This window comes from Cherax quadricarinatus, chromosome 88, assembly GCF_038502225.1.
Source record: "Cherax quadricarinatus isolate ZL_2023a chromosome 88, ASM3850222v1, whole genome shotgun sequence".
Taxonomy (NCBI): domain Eukaryota; kingdom Metazoa; phylum Arthropoda; class Malacostraca; order Decapoda; family Parastacidae; genus Cherax; species Cherax quadricarinatus.
In genome coordinates, this window is record NC_091379.1 from 4,016,898 (window position 1) to 4,044,342 (window position 27,445).

General features: G+C 35.6%; 2 protein-coding genes across 3 annotated transcripts in view; both read right to left on the reverse strand.

Moving 5' to 3' along the window:
- Window positions 1-5,887, reverse strand: part of LOC128698608 (armadillo repeat-containing protein 8) — a 30,131-nt gene extending 24,244 nt beyond the window's left edge. Inside the window, exons 1-4 of one of the 2 annotated variants that reach the window (XM_053790941.2) lie at window positions 5,769-5,887; window positions 1,284-1,357; window positions 805-1,019; window positions 93-295 (exon numbers count right to left, since the gene is read on the reverse strand). In XM_053790941.2, the coding sequence (XP_053646916.1) occupies window positions 93-295; window positions 805-1,019; window positions 1,284-1,357; window positions 5,769-5,792 (516 nt within the window). In that variant the 5' untranslated portion in view covers window positions 5,793-5,887. Of the gene's footprint in view, window positions 1-83; window positions 296-804; window positions 1,020-1,283; window positions 1,358-5,768 lie in introns of both variants that reach the window. The other variant, XM_053790939.2, reaches the window with a different exon arrangement.
- Window positions 5,888-16,931: 11,044 nt separating this feature from the next.
- On the reverse strand, window positions 16,932-27,237 carry LOC128698609 (mitoferrin-1). Its single transcript, XM_053790942.2, has 4 exons — window positions 26,971-27,237; window positions 21,901-22,123; window positions 20,238-20,294; window positions 16,932-19,577 (listed from the first exon to the last, which is right to left on the reverse strand). Exons 1-4 carry the CDS (start codon window positions 27,085-27,087, stop codon window positions 18,829-18,831), a joined length of 1,146 nt encoding a protein of 381 aa, XP_053646917.1. The 5' UTR covers window positions 27,088-27,237; the 3' UTR covers window positions 16,932-18,828.
- Between the last annotated feature and the right edge of the window lie 208 nt (window positions 27,238-27,445).

Consider the following 27,445-nt stretch of genomic DNA (forward strand, 5'->3'; position numbering starts at 1 on the left):
ATAATCATGATTTAAGGTCAATATTTCAAACCTAAATTCAACTTAACATATCATGCATCACAAAAAGCATAAGGTACACAAACCCTGGATACCTTGCAGGCATGAGCAAGGATGTTGGCAACACACTCTTGGTTGCTAGGTGGATGATAACCATGTTGTATGAGAGTGGTGAGCAGCTTGTGATCCCATGACGGTGGAGGAGGTGCGCAGCCCTGACGGTACACCGACCTCAGGCAGCAGAGGATCATCTGAGTGTAAGCGCTGGTGCCGCTTCCCCCAGCACATGTTTCAATTTCTAGTCCAGAAAATGTTGTATTTAACACAAAGACAAAAAATTAAATAATGTTTTAGAAAGCCAAGATTGCGTACATAAAAAAAAAAAGTCCCAAAAAAGAAAATTTTTTAAAAAGAATCATCATCAGTTTTAAAACACCTGGAGGGGGTTTCGGGGGTCAACACCCCCACAGTCCAATCTGAGATCAGGCCAGCTATTCACTGTAGATATTCAGAAATGTACAGTTGTGAATTTCATTTTGTGAACAAACCTTCTTTGACATGCTTAATAATTCTGTGTTAGGTAAAAGTACAGATGCAACTACAGTAATGTGATATTTTATTGTGGCAACATTTTGCTCTCCAGGAGCTTTGTCAAGCCATAATGGCTTGACAAAGTTCCTGGAGAGCAAAACGTTGCCACAATAAAATGTCACATTAGTTGCATTTGTGTCCATTTACATAACAAATGAAACCGTACCAAAACAAAATTGGAGAAAATCGGGTAAAGAAGCACTGAAAATTACTTACGTTCCCAGAGAGCTGGCAACAATCCTGCCTGTACAAGAGATGATGCATGTTCTGGTAGACCCTTAGCTAGTGAATTCAGGACTGTTACAACTTCTGTCTTGAGCAAGATATCTAATTCTGATGAACGGAGGATCTGCAGAAGTCGAACCACCACTCCTTGCTCAATGATGGTTCCTTTCTCACGAACACTTCCAATCACAGCAAATTTTAGTTCACTGTAAAGAAGCCATGGATTAAGGAAATGTTCTTCCTCCACACAAAAAATATATTAAAAAATTACTGGCATTAAAAATTTATGAACAGAAAATCACATAAAAGCCCAAACTAAAAAATACATCTCTAATGGTATAATACCTATGATATCTATACCTTAATACTCCAGTCCATTTCAAGGAAAATTGATACAATTTTGTGTCTGCTATTGACTAAAATATTACAAATACCAAATACAAGTACACTTAAACCTGCTTTAATCTTACCTAACTGCCTGGAAGCATTTATGTGAGTCATTGGAATACAACTGATCGATGTAAGCTCTACTGTGTTCCACATCCTGCAAAATAAAATAAAATTAAAATTATTTGTCTGTAAATACACACACATTCTCATGCGAGTGGAAAAATATACAGTGGAAACCCAATGTTTGAACTTATTTGGTTCTTAGGTGGTGTTCAAACTGAGAAGTTTGATGTCCAAAACAGTATATCCCCAGGCTTTAATTATCAGTCTCACACACTGGAGGATGTTGAACTGACTCATCCAAAAGTCTCAGAGTTAGGCCATTGTCAGGAGTCACTTCAAAGCACTTCTGAAACGGTTTTCCTGTAAAGTTTTTTTTTTTTTTTGAACTGAATTGTAAATAAGCCAGTGTGTTCACACGCCAGAAAAACATTCAAAGACTGGGTCTATTTTTTCTGAACAAAACTGTTCAAACTCAGGTTTGTTTGAGGTCCGGTGCATTTAAACACCCGAGTTCTACTGTAGAGTAAAAGGACAAAAATTATGAAGCCACAACCTCCCTCTCCCTTGCAAACAATGCTCCAAAAATACATGAAATGGATGACTAGCCTAGCCCATGAAATGGTTGAAACCAGGATGAACCACATAGATGAAACCAGCTTGATCATGAAAGTCATTCAAAAAACTTTTATGAACATGAAATCATATTTAAACTCATATTTAAACATGACAAATTCTTTCCCATACCACTCCCTTAATTTCAATGTCCAAATCATTTTACTAATTCTTCAATGTGAAGTTGCTTGCAAACATCTTAATCTAAATGTAATCCATCTTTTACTTTAGCGCAAAAGGAACAAGAGCACTTTCTGCCTCATCTGATTAGAGAATCATAATTCATATCCTAGTTCCCACAAAGCTTACTAAACTATGGAAAATAACTTTCTTCATCTGCAGAAGCAACTACTGAAGTCGAAGAATGAGACACTTGTGCAACATTACGTAATCTTTACTGAAGAAATATTTCACCAGCCAATGGCTTCTTCAGACCAATACATAGAAGAACAGAAAAAGATGAGGATTGAAGAAGCCACTGGCTGGCAAAACATTTCTTCAGTAAAGTTGCACAAGAGTTTCTTTCTCCAACTTGTGGGTTTTCAAAACCATTTTCATCAAATTACTGAAGTTGTACAGTTAGAGAACTTATATCTGCAGAATCATGGGGTAGCATCTCGGCAAGACTATGTACCATAAAAAAGGCGACAAAAAACATGAGTGTATCAAATAAAAACTGCATCTATTTTGGCATTCTTGTCCCTAATTAATCAAGAGAAAACTTGAAAAATAAACCAGAGGTTGATCTGCTCTTGATTTTGTTTCACTTGTGCCAAAACTAATAAGTTAAGAAGAGTCAGTACGAAAGACACTATGTTGCTGAGAACACCTTTCTTTTGTTTCATCAAGGACTGGGTTTTACTGGCAAACAAAAACACACAAATACCTACATTGCAAGGGAGCACCCTGGGGTAAGGCTCGGAATAGGGTAAATGCGAAGCAAGAAGGTCACAGATGAGGTAGAGGGCAAACAATGATCATATCAGATGCCAATTTGAGGAAGCAGAGACCAAGTCATGGTAACATTTTTATTATACGAATCACTTACAATGGTGTGAGTGATGGAGTCTTACTAGCATGTAAATTCTGTTTTGTTCATTGATATCAGCTAAATATATTGAGACTGCTTCAAGAATTCTGCATGCTTCTCCAGTTCCTGATGTGAACAATGAATGCATTCTGTATGTGTATTTATTTGGCAGCAGGGTTATGATATCAATATCGAACACAGTTACAAAAAGGGGAAAGGGGTGTTTTGGCATTTCTGAAACTCTGGCTTTGATGATTTTACCTAACTAGGATACCGTGATCAAGCTACACTAACTACCCAGCCATGCCCCCTCAGCTTCAGCAAGCAATGTTTCGGTATTACCTACTTTGTCTCTCCTGACCTCTCCTCACTATATGTTTCCAGATCTCTTTGTATTCAATAAGCAGTCTTAGGCTGTTAGGAAGTTGCTGGATTTCAAATTCCCAGTCAAAAAATTCAAATGAATTTGGCAAAAAGTAAAATTCCAAAAATCTTTAAGCATGGAGCCTACACCTGCTCAAACACATGCAGAAATTTGGAAGGGTCATAAATTTTGCAACCAGATTAGCACCAAAAGCGAGAGAAATACACTCTGAGGAAAGTTCAAAGGAAATGAACCTGACAATCTTGGCAGAGAAAAGGACTAGGATAAACATGGTTATGAAATACAAAAATCTTATAAGAAACTGATAAGGCAGTAAGTGACATTCTGTTTGAATAAGAAGACCTAGATCATGAAAACACTGGTGGAAACTGAAGACACAGATGAGCTGAAGGGATGAAAGAACTTATTTCATTAGTCTTGGGTAGTTTTAAAGAAAAATGACATCAGTAATATTGAATGAATTGATTTTGCAAATGAATAGCTGAGGCTGCATCATATTTATCTTATTTGGAGACATGCTGATGCAGCATAAAACAAGTAAGTTTATTTAGGTACAGGTACACATAAGTGCAATTATCATACAGAGCAACATGTGTAAATTACCTAGGATACCTCCCCCCCCCCCAAAAAAAAAAAAAAAACACAATAAATGTTAACCCCAACAGAGCACTGCTGAACATGCCATTTATTCACTTTTTCAACAAGCCTTTTACCATGGACATGCATGGTAATATTGAGGGGCTATTTTGTACGGCAAGTAAATTTAGACTTTTGAAAAGGATGAAGGAAGAGATGTGTGTCATCCAGAACAAGACTGAGTGATCATTCCATAGCATATTTTTGTTGAGTTATGATCAGCTTTAGGTGATCTGTTGTAGATCCCCATGAACATTGGTAAGGTAAGGATAAATTATAGTACAATAATAATCAAAATAAGCATTAAACCAGCATAGAATAGCACAGAGTGGATAATGTTTGAGGTCTGTACAGTACTGAGCATGGTAATCTAACTTATTTTGAAAGAATACCCACTTTTAGAAATTTCATTAAAGATACGCTAGATGTGAGCATTGAATTTTATTTTGCCATTAAGTTGTATTATAATTATTATAATTATGGGGGAGCACTCAACCCTTAGGACTATACAGCACATGTGGGGGGGGAAACGGAAGGTATTCAGGCTCAATTCAGGAAACTAGAGCACAGATCTAATGGCCTAGATCAAGAGCCCCTCACCAGTGTCAAGGAACCTCCCTTGAGGGGCATTAAGTTGTAGACCTAATTATTTTCCCCTCATATTGTCATCAATATATGTATTGTCATTATTTTCAACTGAATGTTTTTAGCTTTATTTCCAAACATTGTGTAGGTGGTGTTATCAAAACTGAGTATGACTTTGATGGTTAACACTCAAGTAGATATCTTTATGAGGTCATCATTAAAAGTGTAGGTAAGTTTATTTAGGTACAGGTACACATAAGTGTACCTGTACCTAAATAAACTTAGGTACAGTAACATATGCAAAATAAACAGTAAAAAATAGTGAAATTCCCAAGAGATTTCATGATCTCTCATATTATTATTATCATTGATAATGAGAGAGATCACGAAAGCGCTTGGAATTTCACTATTTTTCACAGTGGTTATTTTACATACTGTGATATCACCTGCTTACTGCAGGTAAATTACAGTACAAGCCAAGAAAATCAGACAAAGTAAATAAGTTCATTTAGGTACAGGTCCACGTAAGCACAATTATCATACATAGTAAAATATGGAAGAAATAACAATAACACATGTGATTGCAAATATGTAAAAATACCAGTGAAAATAGGAAATAAAACCAGAGCGCTTTCACATGTGTCTTCATGTGCTTACACATACGTCTTCAGATGTACGTGTAAGCACATGAAAGCACTCAAAATTTTATTTCCAATTTTCACTGTGGTATTTTTACATAGTAACATATACTCAATAGTAACTCACATGGAGACGGAAACTCAAGAAGATTAATTGATCTGTATATTTTGACCCCCCTTCTTCCAGGAGGAGGTCGAAATATACAGATCAATTAATCTTCCGAGTTTCTGTCTCCATGTGGGTTATTACTGAGCACTGACAAGTGTTCATTACACTTTAGTTATTCATAGTAATACATGTGAAAATTACCCAGGATAACCAAAAAAATCAAGACAGAGTGACTTATTTCCAAGTAAATGGTTTATAAAACCGACAAAGTGAAGAATGAGACATCTGTGCAACATTTTGCAATCTTAACTAACAGTATTATTGAGGAGAAAGAAGTATGGATATAAGATGACATAAATTATGTCATCTGCAAACACGACTAGTTTAAGCTGCTGGGAGACACTAGTGTTCACCTCGACACAACCAGGCCAGGCATCAACTTAACATTCAACTTGATCCACCGCACTTAAATGACATTAAAAATCCCATAGGGTAGCAGAAATTTACCATATATGTGGGTAAAACTTCCATAATAAGGTGTAAATGCAGCAGTTTGCAGACCGGCCCGTGTGGCTCCACTGACAGCTGTGTTTTGATGCATCTGCTGATAATAATATATCAACTTTATATTTCATTTATACTTCAAATCCATCATTAAATCTAACATATCACATTATAAACACTTACAGAAACGTTGTATTATCAGTTATGTTCATTTTTAATTATCAAGTTAATCTAGGAGTGATAATAAATACCAAATGCAATATACAATTTTTTTTTGCACTGACTTTCTTATGTAAATTCTAGAAGGTTTATTAATATATATTATTATTATTATTGAGCAAGTTAAGCACTAAACCCGAAAGTTGTAAAGCAATGTTTGTCTTTAAAAAATAACTTACAATACACATGCTTTTGTAGAAAATAAAATTATGTAATATTGTAATATTGATTGAGGAGCGTTAAACCCGTAGGGGTAATGCAGTTTCTGGGAGGAAGAGTAAAAGGCAATCAGATTTGATCCAAGGAAGTAGAGAGTTACTTCAATTCCTTGGAACAAGAGCCCCTCGAAAGTCTAGGCATCTCCCTTGGAGAAAGGCAACTGAAATTGCAGTAAAAATTACTATTTTGCAAACATGGTTCTGTCATTTATCATTATTAATCATCATCCCAGGGAAGGTCGGGTCCACTTTTTTGGATGCCAACACTAGTGTTTCCAGTGTACACTAGGCTAGGATATGTTAGGCTAGGCTGGGCATCTTCACTACCTCCAGCCTTCTCCTTGTTGCAACATTCACCACCCATTATTTTTCCATTATTTCCACAGAACTCAATGGAGTCCCTTAATTCAGTATTATTATATTCATGAGGAAGTGCTAAACCCCTAGGATTATACAGTGCCTGTGGGTGGGATGGATTATTATAATAAAAAAAAAGCACTAAACCACAAGGGTCATACAGCACTGCAGGGGGGGATGGAAGGTATTCAGGCTTAATTCAGGGAACCGGAGCACAGATCCAATTCCCTAGATCAAGAGCCCCTCACCAGCATCAAGGACCCTCCCTTGAGGGGCCCTTTATTCAATACGTATTTACCATTTTGTTACTAGCGCAGAACAAGGGCTGATACATTTATGGGAAAGCTAAACCCATAGGGGTCATACAGCACCTGAGGAATAATGGGAGGTAATCAGGATTAATTTGAGGAAATGGAGGGTAGCTCTAAATCTGTGAATCAAGAGCACCACCCTAGAAAGGTCACATCTTTAATAAGTAGAATTAATTTGCCTGAAATACATTTCCATATTAGTTTTTTTTTTTTGTACCTAACACTATTTTATTACATGTAAATTACATTATCTTTGTACAGCATATTATTATTATCATAACTAAGTGTTAAACCCACAAGGGTCATACAGCACCTCTTTGTACAGAATAAGAGAAATAAAAATTTGAAGCTGAATGTCTCTTTACACCTGATGCCTCTGTTCACTCAGCAGGAATTATTATTATTATAATCAAAAAGAAGCGCTAAACCACACTCAGCGGGAAGCTGTTACTTAGTTGTTTTAACTTCTAAGGTTTAAATAAGATTTTATAAGGACCCCATTGGAAATACATGTAAGTCACTTTGTCTGACTGCTATGGGTTACCCTAGGTAATTTATACTGTATGATAAATATAGTTGTGTACCTGTGCCTAAATAAACTTACCAGTACATACCTGGATGTTAGTTGATTGCTGAGGGTAGCATCCTGGGGAAGAGGAACAAAAGACCCCAGTGGAAATATGTTAGATATAATGGCTTTCTTGTGCTATCTTTCATTGCTAACCTTTCGGATTAATGTCACCATTAAATCTGTCGTCTTCTGTGAGCCAATCTTAGAGAAGTACCAAGGCAAATGTACAAGTCATGACTTTTATTGAGCACGAACTATGTCTAGTATGTGTGGTTCATATGAACACAGAGGAAGCACCTGGTGAACTAGGGTAATGAACACACGATCATCACAGAGCCTCATACGCATTATTTTATTGCCTTCACTGGGAAATGCTAAATCTGTAGGGGTTGTACATCACTTGGAGGAATGAGAGTTAACCAGGTTCAAAGGAAGGAAAGGGAAATACACCCATTTCTTGTTTCAAGAGCCCCTCACCAGCATCAACACACCTCCCTTGAGAGAGGGTCATACAAAAAACTAAAGGTTACACTGCCACTACACATGATCACTGAACAAGCTTTGCCCCTCATTTATTTTAATCAAGGGGATGCATTAAACTCATATAGGTTGTAAAGCTCTCCTGGGACATGGGAGGCATTCAAGCTTGATCCGTGGGAGTGAGTCAGGTATGGCCATCAGGTGACTCCCCACTAAACCTATAAAGCTCTGTCATTCAGGGTCTTCCCAATTATGCAAGCTTATGTGTCTGTTAGTAAGTTTATTTAGGCACAGGTAAACATAAGTACGATTATCATACAGTGTAAGTGTCTAGGATAACCCAAAAAAGTCAAAGTGACTTATTTCCATTAGGGTACATTTGGATTCACCAAGGTTCCAAGACTGAAATACTCTGAATAAAATTTAGCACTTATACTGTACTGTGTCTTTTCAAACTATACATTAGTTTCACTGTGAATTTTATTATTATAATCAAGGGGGAAGCGCTAAACCCGGAGGATTATACAGCGCCTGGGAGGGGGGATGTGGAAGGCATTCAGGCTTAATTCGGGGTCAAATTTCTTAGATCAAGTCTTTCATTAGCATCAAATAACCCCCATCCCTTTGAAGTGTGTCTATCGAATTGTATTTAAGGGGGAAGCACTAAACCCACAGGAATCGTACAGCACCTGGGGAGCAGGAGACAATTAGATTCAGCCTAAGGAAGGGGAGGCCAAGATCCCCTCACCAATATCACAAACTCCCTTGAAGTGTGTGCCTGTCTATAAAATTACTTAAGTTTTATATTGGCTTTCTTCATTTTATTGACACCTGGTTCACCTACAACTGACAATAAAAGATATACGCACTTTATATTATAATAATTTTAAAGCTCTGAAGCAGTATGAGTGATGCAGTGTCTGGGAATGGCAGGCAACAAAGTTTGATCCCAGGAAGGAAGAAAAGGAAGGGTAGTAACATCACCTTGCATCAAGGAGACGATCACCATTGATTATTATTATAATCAAAAAGAAGCGCTAAGCCACAAGGGCTATACAGCGCTGCTCACCATTGATGAGCACCTCCCCTTGAGAGAAATTGATGTTTGTGTGACTGCAATTTAGGTAAATATTTATAGTGGGTTTCCTCTTGTTCAAATAAGGCTTTTTGATCTGTAATTTTTATTAGTTACACTGCATTGTGCAGCAACCCAGATCCATGTGAAATTTTATAAGGTGCTATGGGTTACAAACACACACTAAGTTCACTGTATACCCATAAAAGGTCATACAGTAAACAAATACTATTGGTAATGGCATATTAATAAGATACCAATAATTTTCATTTTTTTGTAAATAGGTGATAATCTTTTGTGATATATCTATGTCATGTCAAAGGTGATCATCCTTGTGAAAATTCATCGTTTTCATAATCATTAGGAAGTGTTAGACAGTTTTATCTGTGACCTACATATCTTTTCTCATTCTTGTGACCAGACCTCCCTGTTAAATACTCTCTCAACAAGGCTATTGCTGTTGGTAGTATGTCAGCCATCATGTTCATCACAGCCAATTATTATTATTATAATCAAAGGGGAAGCGCTAAACCCGGAGGATTATACAGCGCCTGGGGGGGGGATGTGGAAGGCATTCAGGCTTAATTTGGGGAACTGGAGCACAGATCCAATTCCCTAAATCAAGAGCCCCTCACCAACATCAAGCCAAGTTGATCTGGCAAACTGCAGAGGTAGTGATCATCATACAGAATCAAGAAAAAAAACAGGTAATCAAATTTGATTAAAGGGAAAGGTAGCTCCATTTCCTTGGATCAAGACCCTTTTAGTATCAAAGAACTTCCCCAGATGGGGATAAGCTTACGTGTCTTGGCTGCTAGTGCTTAGTCATGAACTATCTTTTAGGGGTGTAGGACACTGGGTGTTTTGGCCAGTATTTCCTTTAGATTTCATCTGTATTCACCAGGAAAAAAAATTATTACTATTGTCATACAACAAACCTTAATGAAGGAATTAAAACAATTTCTATAAAATGTAAATATATTTCTCATTAAATATTTCTGTACATCTGAGATTAACAACAATACTGGAAAAGATTAAACCTCCCTGGGCTTGAAGCTTCTCCACAGGTATTGAAGAATCTTGTGTAGATGCTGCCTTGCTCTGATAGCTAACGTACTAATGTTTCATACTGTTTTAGTTGGATACTTCAAAATAATAATAATAATACTGCAATAATAATAATAATAATAATAATAATCATTAGTTTGGAGTGACATCTAAACTGTCGTATCTAGGTGCCTCCGCAAAGACAGTGATTATGTATGAGTGATGGTGAAAGTGTTGAATGATAATGAAAGTTTTTTTCTTTCTTTTTGGGTCACCCTGCCTCAGTGGGAAATGGCTGACGTGTTAAAAAAAATAATAATAATACATACCCAAACTAAGCACTAAACTTCAATATACAATATCCAACAATGCCTAACTACATTTCTTCTGTGGAATATTAAGAGGCACACGAGTTTTCCTGTCTCCTAACATCATGTTTATTTTCCCCCTGTCATCTACCTTGTCCATAATCATTATCACACTTGCTTTGTCTGTTTCCTAAGGCGAAGTCTAGGATCTTTCCTTAATTCATGGTATAACTTAACAATTGTCCTCAAAGATTTAAGTTATACCACGAATTAAGGGAAGATCCTAGACTTCACCTTACGAAACAGACAAAGCAAATGGGATAGTAATTATGAACAAGGTAGATTATAGGGTAAAAATGAACATGTTATCAGAAGATGGGCGAACTTATGTCCCCCCATGTAAAAAAGTTAAAAGTATGGGAAGTTCAGTTTCACGACATAATTAGGTTTTTAAATAGTGGTTTGGAAATAGTCACCCACGTGTGGAGTAAGTTGCTAAGTGGCATCACTTATGCAAAACAGTACAATGGAATGTTTGAAGACACTGCACAAATACACAAGTGAGAATGGTCGAGTATTAAATAGGAGCTGCCACCAATGACCCAGTAAGCCTTCTGCTTCTTATTTTACTTTCATAATCTTTCATTCTGATTACTGTAGGGTTTCAGCCTGACCATCTGATATTCTGCCTTTATTCTTTAAAATTTTAATAACCCTCTCAGACTTTTCTCTTCCCTCCTACTCACTATTCCAACTCAAAAATTACTTCAAAAAACCTGTCTTGATTATACAGTAATTTGCCTTTATAACAAGTCTTGACAAAACTGATTAAGTTTTGTAACATTCCATTATTAGTCAAAGTAAGTTCACCAATTGAAGACAATTGAAATGTACAGAGAAGATTTAAAAACAGAGTTATCTTTCTCTCATTCATAAGTCTCAAATGAGGAATATATATTCTGAATTCAGAATATCTGAAATTTTGATTTCAAGATTATCTCTGAAATTTTTGTATCCAAGTAGCAAAAATCTTGTAAAAATACTTTTAGTGTCAAAATAGGTGTTATTATTCCTATAATTAGGATTATTCTACAATTTGCACTCCCACAGGCATGCTTCATGCTAAACAAGCTATATAATACACAGCATTACAATACCATGACCTAAAGGAATGCAAGTTCCCTGAGAGACTGTCAAGAGGTGTGGTGGTTTCATTAATTATCCTTAAATAATTCATTATGCCTAATGCTACATTTTTCTTTTTTATAACTCCCTCATGTGTCTATGCTTATCTTCCTAAAAACTCCTTATTCTGAAAAGCAATAACACTTCTTAAATCCTAAATCCTAGAGACCATTCAACATTATTTTCACACTGACAACAGGTGAACAAATGGATGATAGTAAGTACCTCTACTTTCTCGTGCATTTCTTGGTTCTGTAATATGCCTTATCCAATTCAGGCTCTGGTCTAAGACTGTGCAATGATGGATGATGATTCCTTCAACAAACAACATTAACAGTCACTAATAATCAGATTAAACAACCTCAGTGTGGCAGTACTGTACATGCAAGTTATGCAATCAAACTTCAATTTCACAATAAATTCACACAATATTTAATTTGAAAATAATTGGTGTTAATCACCAAAACTTCATAAAAATGACAAAGATATCCAACTGAAACAAAACATTACAAGGCTAGCAATCACAGAAGACAGTATCTACACAGCAAATTTGAAAAAGGCCCTAAAGATCTTTAGTAGGGCCAAATTTGACATAAATCTGCATTCTTATCCTGTGTAAACTGATTGCAACAATACAAATTGCAAAATTTTATGAAGCTATATTCCCATATATGAAAAATTATATACCTGTAGTACCTTAAAGAGAAGCTAAAATACACTACACATGCTGTAATTTTAAACGCTCCCAAGATTCAAGCTGAAATGGTTTTAAACCAACAGAATACATTACTTAATATTTTCTATGTAGAGAAGTACAAATACAGGTTTCCCTTGCTTTATGCCATTTGAAATTTCTATCAGAATTCCATATATGAAATATGCACGAACTATGGCTTAAGTATAATAACGATTTTTATGTGGAATTAAATGTTCATGGCTGAATGAGCTTAGTACAGCTGCTATGAGCCTGAAACATCTACAACATAAAAAGTAGGATACCTGAATATACAGTATTTACCTTGTAATATTAAACCCTGTATAGTATACAAAAAATGCTACAAAACATTTACTGTCTTCTAATCTGTGTACAGTACCAATATGTATGTGTGTGTGTGTGTGTGTGTGTGTGTTTGGGATGAGTATGTGGTGTGCTTTTATTTATATATGTGAACAAGGTAACATTTTGTAAAGGGATTCAGGGAAATCAGTTATTGGGACATGAGTCCTGGAGGTGGGAAATACAGTGTCTGCACACTGAAGGAGGGATGGGGATATTTGCAGTTTGGAGGGGTATCTGAACTATAGTGTTGGCAAGTCTCTGACAAGACAGTGATGAAGTGAATGATGATGAATGTTGCTTTTTCAGATCATCCTGCCTCAGTGGGAGACAGTCAGTGTATATGTATGCACACACACACACACACACATACAAATATAAATGTACACTTTAAACTGATTGGTTGTAGTATAGCCTAATTAAAATGAGTCATCTTTAATTAAAAGCAATGCAGCCACCCATCCTCCTAAAACAAAATATCATGAAAAAACTTACCAAACAAATATGCAAAAATTCAGTTTCGCTAATGAAGATAGTGATGGTTTCCAGACGTTACGCACTCTTAACCATTTCAAGCGTCTGTTAAGCCGCTGTTACATTGAAATAACATACTCCCTTGTCATTAAGATCAGAGATTTTGTTCAAAGAAAAATAAAAGTTTGAAAACGAATGGATGCATAAAGGTGCTGACATTGCTTTTATGTTCATTAAACTGTTTAAAAGTATAAATTTCTTAGGAAGACAGGCTGAATATAGTCAATACACTTGTTACAAAAAAACTCCCAGCAACTGCTGGGACAAAGTTCTTAGCTGCTTAGGGTTTGGAACAGTACCAAACAGGTGTGGAACAAGTATTTTGACCCTGATCATCAATTATGCTTTATGGCGCTTACAAATTATCAAGCATCAGTATGCCTCAGTGTTGCTTAACATAAAATTAGCTGCAAAACCCACAGAATTAAATTTTGCATACTGTAGGCTTATGAGAAAGTTGAAACAGTACTGTACCCTTATCAAAGTGTCAGGTATAGCGGGCATAGAGATAGGAAAACTTAGCTTACTAAGCACACTAGGGAATAGGAAAGGTCAAGCTGATTAACAATAAATTTATGACAGAGCAAGGAGAGTGAAGGATGTATTTATAAATATTATAGAAAGATTATCTCAAAAATATTTAGCAAAATAGTAGTTAAATGTGGCATTCTTGGTCTTGGTAAAATCTTTTGATAGCGCATGACTTAAAAAAAAAAAGTGAAACTTTAAAATTACAATAATTTGTAAAATTTATTTAAGTTGAAAACATTAAAAATGTTCAAAGCAAATTCCAAAATGTGCTAACAGTCATGGAAGACTGAATGAGTGTTTTAAATATGTTAGCTGAAGAGAAGGCTGTGTTGTCCCCATAACTTAATAAATAATTATAATTTAGTGGAAGCAGTGAGGGAATAAAATATGAATGGGCATGGTGAGAGCCACTATAGTCCCTGCTACCTAATTCTTGGCTAACAACTACAAAAATTTTAAAGAAGGAGTTTGATGAATTAAGCAAGTGGGATACACAACAGATAATGGAATTTCAAAAAATGCTGCAGTGGGTAACAATGCAAATAGGCCACACAAAGATATCATTTTTGGTGATGGCATAGCAAGAGCAGCAGATAGTGAAAAAGACCTTGGGATGATTATGAATAACTTTTTTTTTTTCAATATACCGGCCATCTCTCACCGGAAAATAATTTAGAGTGAGAACTCAATGTTTCACTATTTTATAATAACTTTCAAATATATGGATAGCAGAATACTATTTTAAATCAAAATGGGAATATGCAGCTGTAGTAATATGTAGTCTGAACATAAAAAAAAAATTTCACTGGAGAGCAGAAAAGCAGATATAATACCTACATGGAAATTTATAAAAGAATGTGGGAAAACAAGGACAAGTGTTTCTTTGTGCTATCTATAGGAAGAGGAAGTCCTAACTTTAAACCCTTTCACTGTCCACACCACCAAAATTAATATTGCTCCCAGTGTCCACTTTTTTTTTTTAAATAATTCTTTTGAAATGGAATTATTATTATAATCAAAAAGAAGTGCTAAGCCACAAGGACTATACAGCTTTTGAAATGGAAGAAAATCTTTTTTTCTGAAGGTAATGACACCAAAAGTATGAAATTTGATGGAAAACTTACAAAATTATGCTGGCACAAAGTTAGAGGTCTGGGCGCAATTTATGCAGTGGTGATTTTGCCAGGCGAGTCCTATTTTATGGAGTTCTATTGCTCTTTTGACCAAATTCTTAGCTATTTTGCTAGTATGCCTTCTGTTCTATTGTTTGAGCACAAGAAACTGTCTATCAACTATTATAACTACCCTATAAGTACACAGAATTCAGTAAATGACAATTTTACACAATTCAAAAAAAATACCAATTTAAAAATAGTGAAAAATAAACAATGTAGACATTCTTGGCACTAAAACATTTCCTCTGTTCAGTAATCACATTCCCAGGCCTTTCCTATATTACACTTGCCTTTCATCTTGAATTCTGAATCAAACAAAATAAAAGGTCAACGCCCCCGCGGCCCGGTCTGTGACCAGGCCTCCTGGTGGATCAGCGCCTGATCTTGCTGCTGGCTGCACGCAAACCAACGTACGAGCCACAGCCCGGCTGATCAGGAACTGCCTTTAGGTGCTTGTCCAGTGCCAGCTTGAAGACTGCCAGGGGTCTGTTGGTAATCCCCCTTATGTGTGCTGGGAGGCAGTTGAACAGTCTCGGTCCCCTGACACTTATTGTATGGTCTCTTAACGTGCTAGTGACACCCCTGCTTTTCATTGGGGGGATGGTGCATCGTCTGCCAAGTCTTTTGCTTTCGTAGTGAGTGATTTTCGTGTGCAAGTTCGGTATTTCCTCTATTTCCTGGATTATAAAATCTCTCCCTCCTGCGTTCCAGGGAATATACCAGGAATGATTGAACATTATTTACGGTATCCCAATACTTGAATCAAACCTATTAAAAATCCATAAAACAAAATTGGCGTGTAGAGGGGCTTTACCTGTCCATTTAATACAGTACTGGCAAAAAATAATTCCACTACTTGAGCCCAATTTCAAGCTACTTTCAGTCCTTAAAAGCAAAATGATCTCTATTTTAATAGAATATTTTCCATTCTATCAAATGATACCAAGAAACAGCAAAGAAACCATCCTAGAAAATAACCTGAAGTCGCTATTTTAAACGTAACATGTGGTCGGAGTTCTGTTTTTTCCATGTACCGGGTAGGGTAGGACTTTTTTTTTATACCGTGTACACTCACTGAGCAGACCAAAATTTTCCACTCGGCTTATTCAAGTGAGCTGAGCGCATGACACAGAACTAAGTGAGGGACCCCTGGCTTCAATGATGTAGATCTACGTGACACAAGAACGTAAGAAAAAAGGAACACTGCAGCAGGCCTATTGGTTCATGTAAGGCAGGCCCAAGTTCACCCACTGGCTTTAGCCACTGACCAAACCTAGTCAGGTCAGGTCACTGAAAGGGTTAAACTATGTAATAAAATGCAGAAGATATAATAAAAAACAGTTCACAACTAGTGTGGGATAGAAAGCTAGAAAGAAATGAACAAAAAATTACCAACACTTATGAGAATTAAAAAATATAATAATAAAGAGATGACAGCATACAAGCATAAGCTCTATTCCTAAAACTAGAAATAGGTAATTGCATGCACAAGCACACGAATGTGTATACACAGTAGGTATGCCTTCCATTACAATAATTTTCTTATGCTATCAATTACTGTTCTATCATTGTAAGGCTAAAACCTTATTGACTTACACTGTTATGATCTGAATAAAGAAGTACATTTCTGTATTCATGATAAGCTAAATAACAAGATAGGTTATAGTCATACTGCTACAGCAATACTAAAAGAAAAATTTGAATTGCCCCTTTGTAAGCGAACCTGCAAAAAAGGGTGAAAATTAGTTTTATGTAATATAGTGTTCAAAAATTAGTTGCAACCCATGGAAAATACTCGTTTATTGCTAAATAAAAAGTGTTGAATGTGTTGGTTATTAAGGTTTTCACACAAATGTACATGATAAATCACATTACTGAACATTTTAGTATATCAGTGGTATTCATTACCGACAAGTTCATTAATTAGATACATAAACAACATCTGGTTATCTTTATTTGTAGGCATTTCACTGTCCAGTGACTATCAATACATTACATGGGCATAAAATGAAGACATTAGAAACATACAGCAGTCGGAAGAAGCCTGAGGCTCAGGGACTGATTACCTCATCTTCTACTGACTACTGTGTATATATTACTTATGTCTTCATTTTATGACCATATAATATACTGATAAAGCCATTAGATGATGAAATATCTACAAGTCAAGATACCCAGATGTTTCACACGAGTCTTACTCATCAACATTTGTTTTAACATCTCCTTTCAATCTGCTATCTACTGTACAATGAATGTTGCCCTGTAGCTCATCCAGTATATGAATGTGATTTGAATACAAGTGTGTTAAAAAACTCCACAATGTAATGTGAACACCATTCTCATATTAAATGATCACCGAAACACTAAAAAAAACAATGGGTTACAATAAGAGATTCTCCATGGGTCGAGTTTCTTTTGGAACACCCTGTATAATAGTATATCCTAAATTCTTAAACACTGTATACAGTATACTAAAATACTGTGCTAACCCTTTAATTTTTATCTGGCATAAAATAATGGTGGATCATAAAATTACCCATGGATGTTCATGCCGAACGAGGTTTAACCTTTTCCTAGTAATAGAGTAACTATTTATATATATTATAAAATCCAGAGTTGACGACATAGACAAGGACATGAAACTGTAAAAAAATTAAACGTAATATTATCACATGTGTGAGGCAACAGGCTTTTGAAGGTCTAATACACGAACTCTATGCTTTCACAACTAATTTAAAAGGAGCCCGATTTGTTTACATGAAATAACCACGTGCAATTACTGTATCACAATAATAAAGCACCTGGAAATATTTTTAGGTTGTTGCCCACAAACTCATCTTTCTATAAAAAAATATTTACATTCTAAAAGCTTGTAAGAAATTTTTTTATATACGTATTAGGTAGACTGGATCACATTAGTTTTCATAATAGAGTAACATTTTATCACTCTCATAACCTCACATATCACACGTATATTTGTTCCAATCACTACTGCAATGCTGCATTTGAAATTCATCAAATAAATCTGACTGTGGTGTTTATTTTCACAAACAAGAGCTGACTAGACTGCATATGAAGTATATTATTAATCTGACCAATGTACAGTAAAACCCCAGCATTTTGCATCAGTAGATTGTACAAGTTACTAATATAGTAGACAAAAATAGGAGAGAAGTATTTCACTCCAGTAACATGCAATCTCTATGCACAAATACTAGTGATGGACAAATAAATTTGCCAAAACTGAACTTTTATTATACAGTGCCTTAGAACACTTTGTGCAAGTAAAGTTTATATTTTTATACTTACAAAGACTAATTTTTAAGACATGTATACCATTGTATGTACTATGTAGTCCTGGATGCATAAGGATACTCTACTGCACCCTACAATAGGATAGTGGAAGGCAAATGAAACCTGGAAGCAATGTGAGACAAGCTGGCATAATCTAGCAATATCAAGTATGTATTAAAGGACAGATGAATGAAACCAAGACATTTGTCACTATGCCTTGATGATGCACACCATAATTTACAGCTATCTAAATATGTGCACTATCCTTGTATACATAAATTTATAAGCAATGCCTTGATTTTTCAGTCATGTGTATCACAACCTCACATGTAATTATGCTTATCAGCATTGAACATTAGCTAGTATATTTCAACTTGATATCAATAGGTATTAAAAAGCCTTAAAGTATCATCCAAATAAAAAATTAAATGCTTTTTAATATCCTGGGGTACTAAGCTTAATTTTACCAAATGTTTGTTGGACTGAAAACATGTTGAGGTGCAAGGAACAAAATGTTCATTACTGGGGTTTTACTGTCTTTCCTTCGGTGTGTTCTAAGAAAACTTCTGCCTCTTAATATTTTGTGGAAATCACATTCTAGGTGAATACATTCACATGTCTCTGCCAGATATTATTCTATCTGAAGGCACACTGCACATCCTATGGAAATAATTCTATCACATTTTATGCATGCACTATTGCTATTTGCCCAACCAGATATCATCTGCTGCTGTACAGTTTGCCGTCAGGGTAGGCATGTGAAGTGTTCTTAACCGCTCAACAGTCTTGTTCGTCGTTGTGCCAAGTGTTATGAACCTTTCCTGAACCAATCCCTTCCCATCAATGTCACCATCACTATGACTTTTACTTGCAGAATCACCATCATTTGCATTGTCTCTAATTACACTATCCTTAATCAGATCATTGTCCCAACGTGGCAATGGGCTCTCATTTTTATTAGGATTCATCATATGGTGTTTAAAGAGTTCATACACACTCCAGGATATTGCAGTTCCTGGCATCTGGTACAGAATTCGAGCATGGATTCCTTTGAAGAATCCTGGAAATCCATTCATCAAGTAAATAGTCCGTAATGCACCCACAATTCCAATTACCCGAGACTGCTGCAGCTGAACTAGGGCAGAAGTTTCCTGCGTGTTGAGAACAGTTTTACACATATCCAATGGTGTTGTTAATGCTGCTGCCACAGCTCCAGCAACTGCTCCTGATACCATATGAGCTTTAGGATTGTACACCCTCTCAGGATTCATAACACTCTGGATTTTCTCATAAGTGACAATGTGAACTGCATGGAAGGGAAGATTCATAACCATCTGTGTTGTAAATGAGCGGTAGAATGCTTTCACACCCTCACTCCGGTAAAGTTTCCGCAAGCAATCAAAACATGAACTATATGGGCTGTTGTACATTTGCATCCTTTGCTTGATGACTGAAAAGAAAACCAGTGATAAAATTAAAGTGAGATTTCTTAGAGTGAATAGGAAAGATGTAGAGTTTAAATATGCATTTGGGAAGTATTATTAAAAATAATTTGAATATGTTTAAAAATAATAAGAAAAGACTGTTTCAACAATAATAATAATAAATAAAAATGATAATAAATAATAATAAAAATAATCATGGGCTTGGACATCCAACACAGGCTTGTATGAGCACAACACAACAGATAAGAGTAAGTGGAAAGTAGTTTTTATGACTTACCATGCTAATAGTGTGTTTGCAAGGTAATATTAATGAAGGGAATCATGGAAACTGATTAGACAAACTAGTCCTGGCAGTGCAAGTAGTGCCTTTACTGTCAGGTCAATTGAACTGTGATGTTGGCACACTTCTAGCATGACAGTGATTGAATGAGTGACAGCCAGTGTGTTTCCTCTTTCAGGTCACTGTCTCAATGGAAGACATCTAGTATGTTAAGTTAAAGAAATTTGAATTAGCAGTTGCTTGCTTACAGTGAGCTAGTAAAGTAGGAAATAGAACCTAAGCACTAAATTGGCAAATATTTTAACAACTAATAGCTTTGTAGTGTGTAGGGGCATACTTTTCAAACTGTTTCTATTAAACATGAAGGTGAAAAGGGAAATCATACCATCAGCAGGTACCATAACAGCATCATGAAAGAGTGTCGCTCCACAGCCAGCACCCGCTGTGGGAAAGAAATGTAAAACTTATCACCAAAAAATACACAACATACAGTATTACTATCGGATAAAATTTCACAAAAATTAACCATTCAATATTTTTTTTTTTTTTACCTTCTTGGCCATTTCCCACCTTGATGAGACAGAGAGAGAGACGGACACACACACACACACTCTTGCTATCCTTTCACCACACAAACATCACAGTCCAAAGTTGACCCACAAATCATCAAATACCAAACCACTTTTGTAGTGCAGACTTTGTAATTCACACCTTACCCAACTGAATTTCAGCTACTTATTTTTCAATACCCTTTATAGATAACTCCATCACATGCTCACACAAAGAGGCATATCAAATCCCAGAATCCACCACTCTCCAGTCTAACTTCTTACATATATCTGGTGAATGTTAAAATCCCTATTCATCAACACCTGTCTCTCACATCTTCCCTAAGCTTCTAGGAAACAAACAACCAATATTTTTTTCACTTGGTCTTAAAATACCTAAGATTTATTTCATCTGTTCTTAGGATATCAAATTCAGGAGAAGGTACAATCAAACCCTTGCTTTTAATACAAAAATTAACCTCAGCCCTTTTGGACACTACTGTTAAGCAAAGGAAAGACTTCATCAACTAATCTCAAACACTACAGTGTCAGCTTTATCCATGCTTATATGAGCAGTGATCTCAGTCACTGCTCATATCAGTTAGGTTAGGTGATGACCCAGGAGCTGGCACATGAGTCAGGGGAGAGGGTATCTACTCAGATTCAACTGAGCTTTTATATTAAAATTAACAGTGGGTCATATTGCCCACTAATGTTTTCTTCTTATTCCTGGCAATAGCATATTAGTTAATGTACCACTCCATCCAAAACGAGTTCTTAAAGGCTACTGCGTAATAAGGCATGTAGATGCACAGTAAAAAAAAAAAGGAACGTGCATCACTAAAACACTCATGTTAGCAGCTTCTCCACTGTGTACATACTGTCTTTAATGCTTTGTATTCTAACTAAAGATACTTTTTTTTTTTTTTTTTTTTACCAAATGAACAGGAAGAAATAATATTGTTGGATACTGCCATTCCAGTAAACACCTCCAATGAACCAAACTCCCAAGAAGCTATTTTTAATATATGCACTATTTAACAGTAACTTTAAGGGAATCCCCAGAGATCTGTTAATTCAAAAATCTTGTCATCAACTGCGGCTATAGCCAAAACACTGACTGTACGCTGTGCTCTAAGTGGCACCCACCTCATGGTTCTTCAGTGTCATTTATTTTCTTCGGTCTGTGCCATATTCTTTTAATGGTTCTGCATAACCTTAACCTCTAGATAAAATACTATGTGCCACTGTAGAATTTGCTAAGTAAAGCAGATAGGTAGACAATGGTAAAAGTCGACAAGTGAGCATTAAGACACTGGTACTAGTGTCTTTATTCCCAAGCAAAGTAGATGCTATAAAGCCATACATCAACAGAGCACATTATCACTTGGAGTACATGTACAAAACATGTAACAATTATAGGTAAAAATGAGAGAGAATAGGCATGGCCCATCACAAATTTTTTATCAAAAGGACTTATGCAGTATTATTACAACTTACCATTGACAATATGGTTCTGAAATGAATTACTGGAGCCAAAGGTTGATTTAATTCCTTCATATGCTGAGAAGTAAAATGCATGGGCCGGACCAGCTCCAAGAATGACGGCATTTATACCTCCCATTGGTCTTAATAATCCTTCTGAGCTTACCATCTTCACCAAGCCCTCTCTAATGGATCGATATGCAGCTTCTGGTGATGGCGCTAAACTCTGCATCCGTGTCTGTAAGAAAGATTCGAATGGGAAAATTTCCTTTTTGGCAATTCATATACAGTCTAGGTAGCAGGTCTGAAAAACATGCCAGGGAAGAATTTGTTGTTTCACTTTTACTAGGGTCTACATACAACCAAAATTTATTTTGAAAGAAAAGGCTGTTTTTGATATTAAAAATGGCCTTGCAGGTTTTATTGCACTTCTATTATCCTGGTTTGAGACATTCAAGGTTTGCTGATTTATTTTTGTCTTATGTGGTTTAAGACACCTGCTGTCCTTGTTCACCCATCAGTATAAAATGGGTACCTGGGTATTAGTCAACTAGTGTGGGTCGCATCCTGGGACAAAACTGACCTAATTTGCCCGAAATGCTCTGCGTAACAAACAGTTTTCCATACAGTAGTATGTCATTGATGTCAGCTAGGCCTGTATACCATGTACACATACTTGTAGAAATAAAGATATTATTATTATTACTAGTACTTTCGTTTGCATGTAATACTTTTGTTTGTACTAACACTTGTTTGCACTAACACTTGTTTGCACTAACACTTGTTTGCACTAACACTTGTTTGCACTAACACTTGTTTGCACTAACACTTGTTTGCACTAACACTTGTTTGCACTAACACTTGTTTGCACTAACACTTGTTTGCACTAACACTTGTTTGCACTAACACTTGTTTGCACTAACACTTGTTTGCACTAACACTTTTACATGTAATACTTTAGTACTAACACTGTTTACATTGTAATATTCTTATTTACACTAATACTTCATGTTCTGCATTTCAGAAGAAAAATGCTAAATTGCACTGCATACCGAGCGTTTCCACGCAAGAAAATACCACCGTAAAACATCAACACAACCGTGTACGCTTTTTGCTAGCATCTTCCACAACAACAATCTGAACACTCTGTGGTGTACATAGGTTGTATTCTCATTATCTTCATAACTGAGCACTAAACCTACAGGGGCCATAGCTTGTATACACTCCAGAATGTAAACCAACGATGTATTGCAAAATACAAACTTATGCATTGCATACTAGTGGCTTTCTGTTGTGTTTACCAGTGTTTTGTGATATGTAAACTATTTGATTAGTACAGCACGAGGAAATAAAAATTTATTGTCGGTATTGTAAAATGTGCAATAATGTAGTAGGTATTGTAAAATGTGCAATAATGTAGTAGGTATTGTAAAATGTGCAATAATGTAGTAGGTATTGTAAAATGTGCAATAATGTAGTAGGTATTGTAAAATGTGCAATAATGTAGTAGGTATTGTAAAATGTGCAATAATGTAGTAGGTATTGTAAAATGTGCAATAATGTAGTAGGTATTGTAAAATGTGCAATAATGTAGTAGGTATTGTAAAATGTGCAATAATGAAGTAGGTATTGTAAAATGTGCAATAATGAAGTAGGTATTGTAAAATGTGCAATAATGAAGTAGGTATTGTAAAATGTGCAATAATGTAGTAGGTATTGTAAAATGTGCAATAATGTAGTAGGTATTGTAAAATGTGCAATAATGTAGTAGGTATTGTAAAATGTGCAATAATGAAGTAGGTATTGTAAAATGTGCAATAATGTAGTAGGTATTGTAAAATGTGCAATAATGTAGTAGGTATTGTAAAATGTGCAATAATGTAGTAGGTATTGTAAAATGTGCAATAATGTAGTAGGTATTGTAAAATGTGCAATAATGTAGTAGGTATTGTAAAATGTGCAATAATGTAGTAGGTATTGTAAAATGTGCAATAATGTAGTAGGTATTGTAAAATGTGCAATAATGCAGTAGGTATTGTAAAATGTGCAATAATGCAGTAGGTATTGTAAAATGTGCAATAATGAAGTAGGTATTGTAAAATGTGCAATAATGTAGTAGGTATTGTAAAATGTGCAATAATGTAGTAGGTATTGTAAAATGTGCAATAATGTAGTAGGTATTGTAAAATGTGCAATAATGTAGTAGGTATTGTAAAATGTGCAATAATGTAGTAGGTATTGTAAAATGTGCAATAATGTAGTAGGTATTGTAAAATGTGCAATAATGTAGTAGGTATTGTAAAATGTGCAATAATGTAGTAGGTATTGTAAAATGTGCAATAATGTAGTAGGTATTGTAAAATGTGCAATAATGTAGTAGGTATTGTAAAATGTGCAATAATGTAGTAGGTATTGTAAAATGTGCAATAATGTAGTAGGTATTGTAAAATGTGCAATAATGTAGTAGGTATTGTAAAATGTGCAATAATGAAGTAGGTGTTGTAAAATGTGCAATAATGTAGTAGGTATTGTAAAATGTGCAATAATGAAGTAGGTGTTGTAAAATGTGCAATAATGTAGTAGGTATTGTAAAATGTGCAATAATGTAGTAGGTATTGTAAAATGTGCAATAATGTAGTAGGTATTGTAAAATGTCATATGTATTGTAAATGTGAAATAATGCAGAATGTATTGCAAAATTTGAATACAGTATGCACTGCAACGTGAAATGCAGTATGCATTGCAACATGTGAAATAATGCAGTATGCACTGCAACATGTGAAATAATGCACTATGCATTGCAACATGTGAAATAATGCAGTATGCATTGCAACATGTGAAATAATGCACTATGCATTGCAACATGTGAAATAATGCAGTATGCATTGCAACATGTGAAATAATGCAGTATGCACTACATGTGAAATAATGCACTATGCATTGCAACATGTGAAATAATGCACTATGCATTGCAACATGTGAAATAATGCAGTATGCACTACATGTGAAATAATGCACTATGCATTGCAACATGTGAAATAATGCAGTATGCATTGCAACATGTGAAATAATGCAGTATGCACTACAACGTGAAATAATGCACTATGCATTGCAACATGTGAAATAATGCAGTATGCATTGCAACATGTGAAATAATGCACTATGCATTGCAACATGTGAAATAATGCAGTATGCATTGCAACATGTGAAATAATGCAGTATGCACTACATGTGAAATAATGCACTATGCATTGCAACATGTGAAATAATGCACTATGCATTGCAACATGTGAAATAATGCAGTATGCACATGTGAAATAATGCACTATGCATTGCAACATGTGAAATAATGCAGTATGCATTGCAACATGTGAAATAATGCAGTATGCACTACAACATGTGAAATAATGCACTATGCATTGCAATATGTGAAATAATGCAGTATGCATTACATGTGAAATAATGCAGTATGCATTGCAACATGTGAAATAATGCAGTATGCACTACAACATGTGAAATAATGCACTATGCATTGCAATATGTGAAATAATGCAGTATGCATTACAACATGTGAAATAATGCAGTATGCATTGCAACATGTGAAATAATGCAGTATGCACTACATGTGAAATAATGCACTATGCATTGCAACATGTGAAATAATGCAGTATGCACTACAACATGTGAAATAATGCAGTATGCACTACATGTGAAATAATGCACTATGCACTACAACATGTGAAATAATGCAGTATGCACTACAACATGTGAAATAATGCAGTATGCACTGCAACATGTGAAATAATGCAGCATGCACTACAACATGTGAAATAATGCAGTATGCACTACAACATGTGAAATAATGCAGTATGCACTACAACATGTGAAATAATGCAGCATGCACTACAACATGTGAAATAATGCAGCATGCACTACAACATGTGAAATAATGCACTATGCACTACAACATGTGAAATAATGCAGTATGCATTGCAACATGTGAAATAATGCACTATGCACTACAACATGTGAAATAATGCACTATGCACTACAACATGTGAAATAATGCAGTATGCACTACATGTGAAATAATATAGTATGCACTACAACATGTGAAATAATGCAGTATGCACTACAACATGTGAAATAATGCAGTATGCACTACAACATGTGAAATAATGCAGTATGCACTACAACATGTGAAATAATGCAGTATGCACTACATGTGAAATAATGCAGCATGCACTACAACATGTGAAATAATGCAGTATGCACTACAACATGTGAAATAATGCAGTATGCACTACATGTGAAAAAATGCAGTATGCACTACAACATGTGAAATAATGCAGTATGCACTACATGTGAAATAATGCAGTATGCACTACAACATGTGAAATAATGCAGTATGCACTACAACATGTGAAATAATTCAGTATGCACTACAACATGTGAAATAATGCAATATGCACTACAACATGTGAAATAATGCAGTATGCACTACAACATGTGAAATAATGCAGTATGCACTACAACATGTGAAAAAATGCAGTATGCACTACAACATGTGAAATAATGCAGTATGCACTACATGTGAAAAAATGCAGTATGCACTACAACATGTGAAAAAATGCAGTATGCACTACAACATGTGAAAAAATGCAGTATGTATTGTAAAATAAGGCAAGAGTTCTGCCTGGTAATTGTTAAACGACAGAATATAAAAGATTATTATTTTTTTTGACTTATTTTATAGTAAATATTTATTTATTATTATCAAGCAACGAGTAAACTGGAATTCCCAAACTTAATATATCCATTTTGTCCCATTTTTTGACTAATTCTGCTAGCACTGTTTAATTACCACCAGTGTTACATAAATGTGTGAATATTAAATGCAATGTCATGGTGATAATGATAATGGATGGCGATAGATAACTGTTCATACGGTGGATAGATAGAGGGAGGTCTATTGAGGGGTGGGAGGGGCAGGGGGTAGAAGGGGGGATTTTGTTGATCGTTTGAGTGGTTAGTTAGGTTTAAAATAGTGATGTTTGATGGTATATTACGAGTATTTTGAGTTACCTTGACGGAGTCGATGGGGAACATGAGAGAGTGTTCCATGACTCCTGCTAGAGCACCAGCCGTCATGTGCACTCCTATACTGCCTGATGGCAAGCTCTCGTAGTCGTCAAACTCCATCACTCTCTCAGTATCACTCCTCGTTAGTGCTTCCCGGGTAGAAGGTCAGTGTAGTGATAAATGGCGGAAAAAGGAGTGGTGATAGAGGCGAGAGGGAGGGAGCGAGGCGCTGCTTCACACAGTCGCTATAACACTGACCATCACCCTCACTCTACCTTCACTAAATATTACCCCCATAACCCCCTTCCCTCTCACTTATCAACCAAGACACTACCAGTTTACTGCCATCTCTTACACATTAACCACTATATATATGCTGCATCAGTTACAGCATCTGTAAAATAGTAGATGGCGCACCATCACAGCATTTATACGTCTGGCAGTCACTTGGGGAAATTTTGAGAGACGTCTGTTTCTA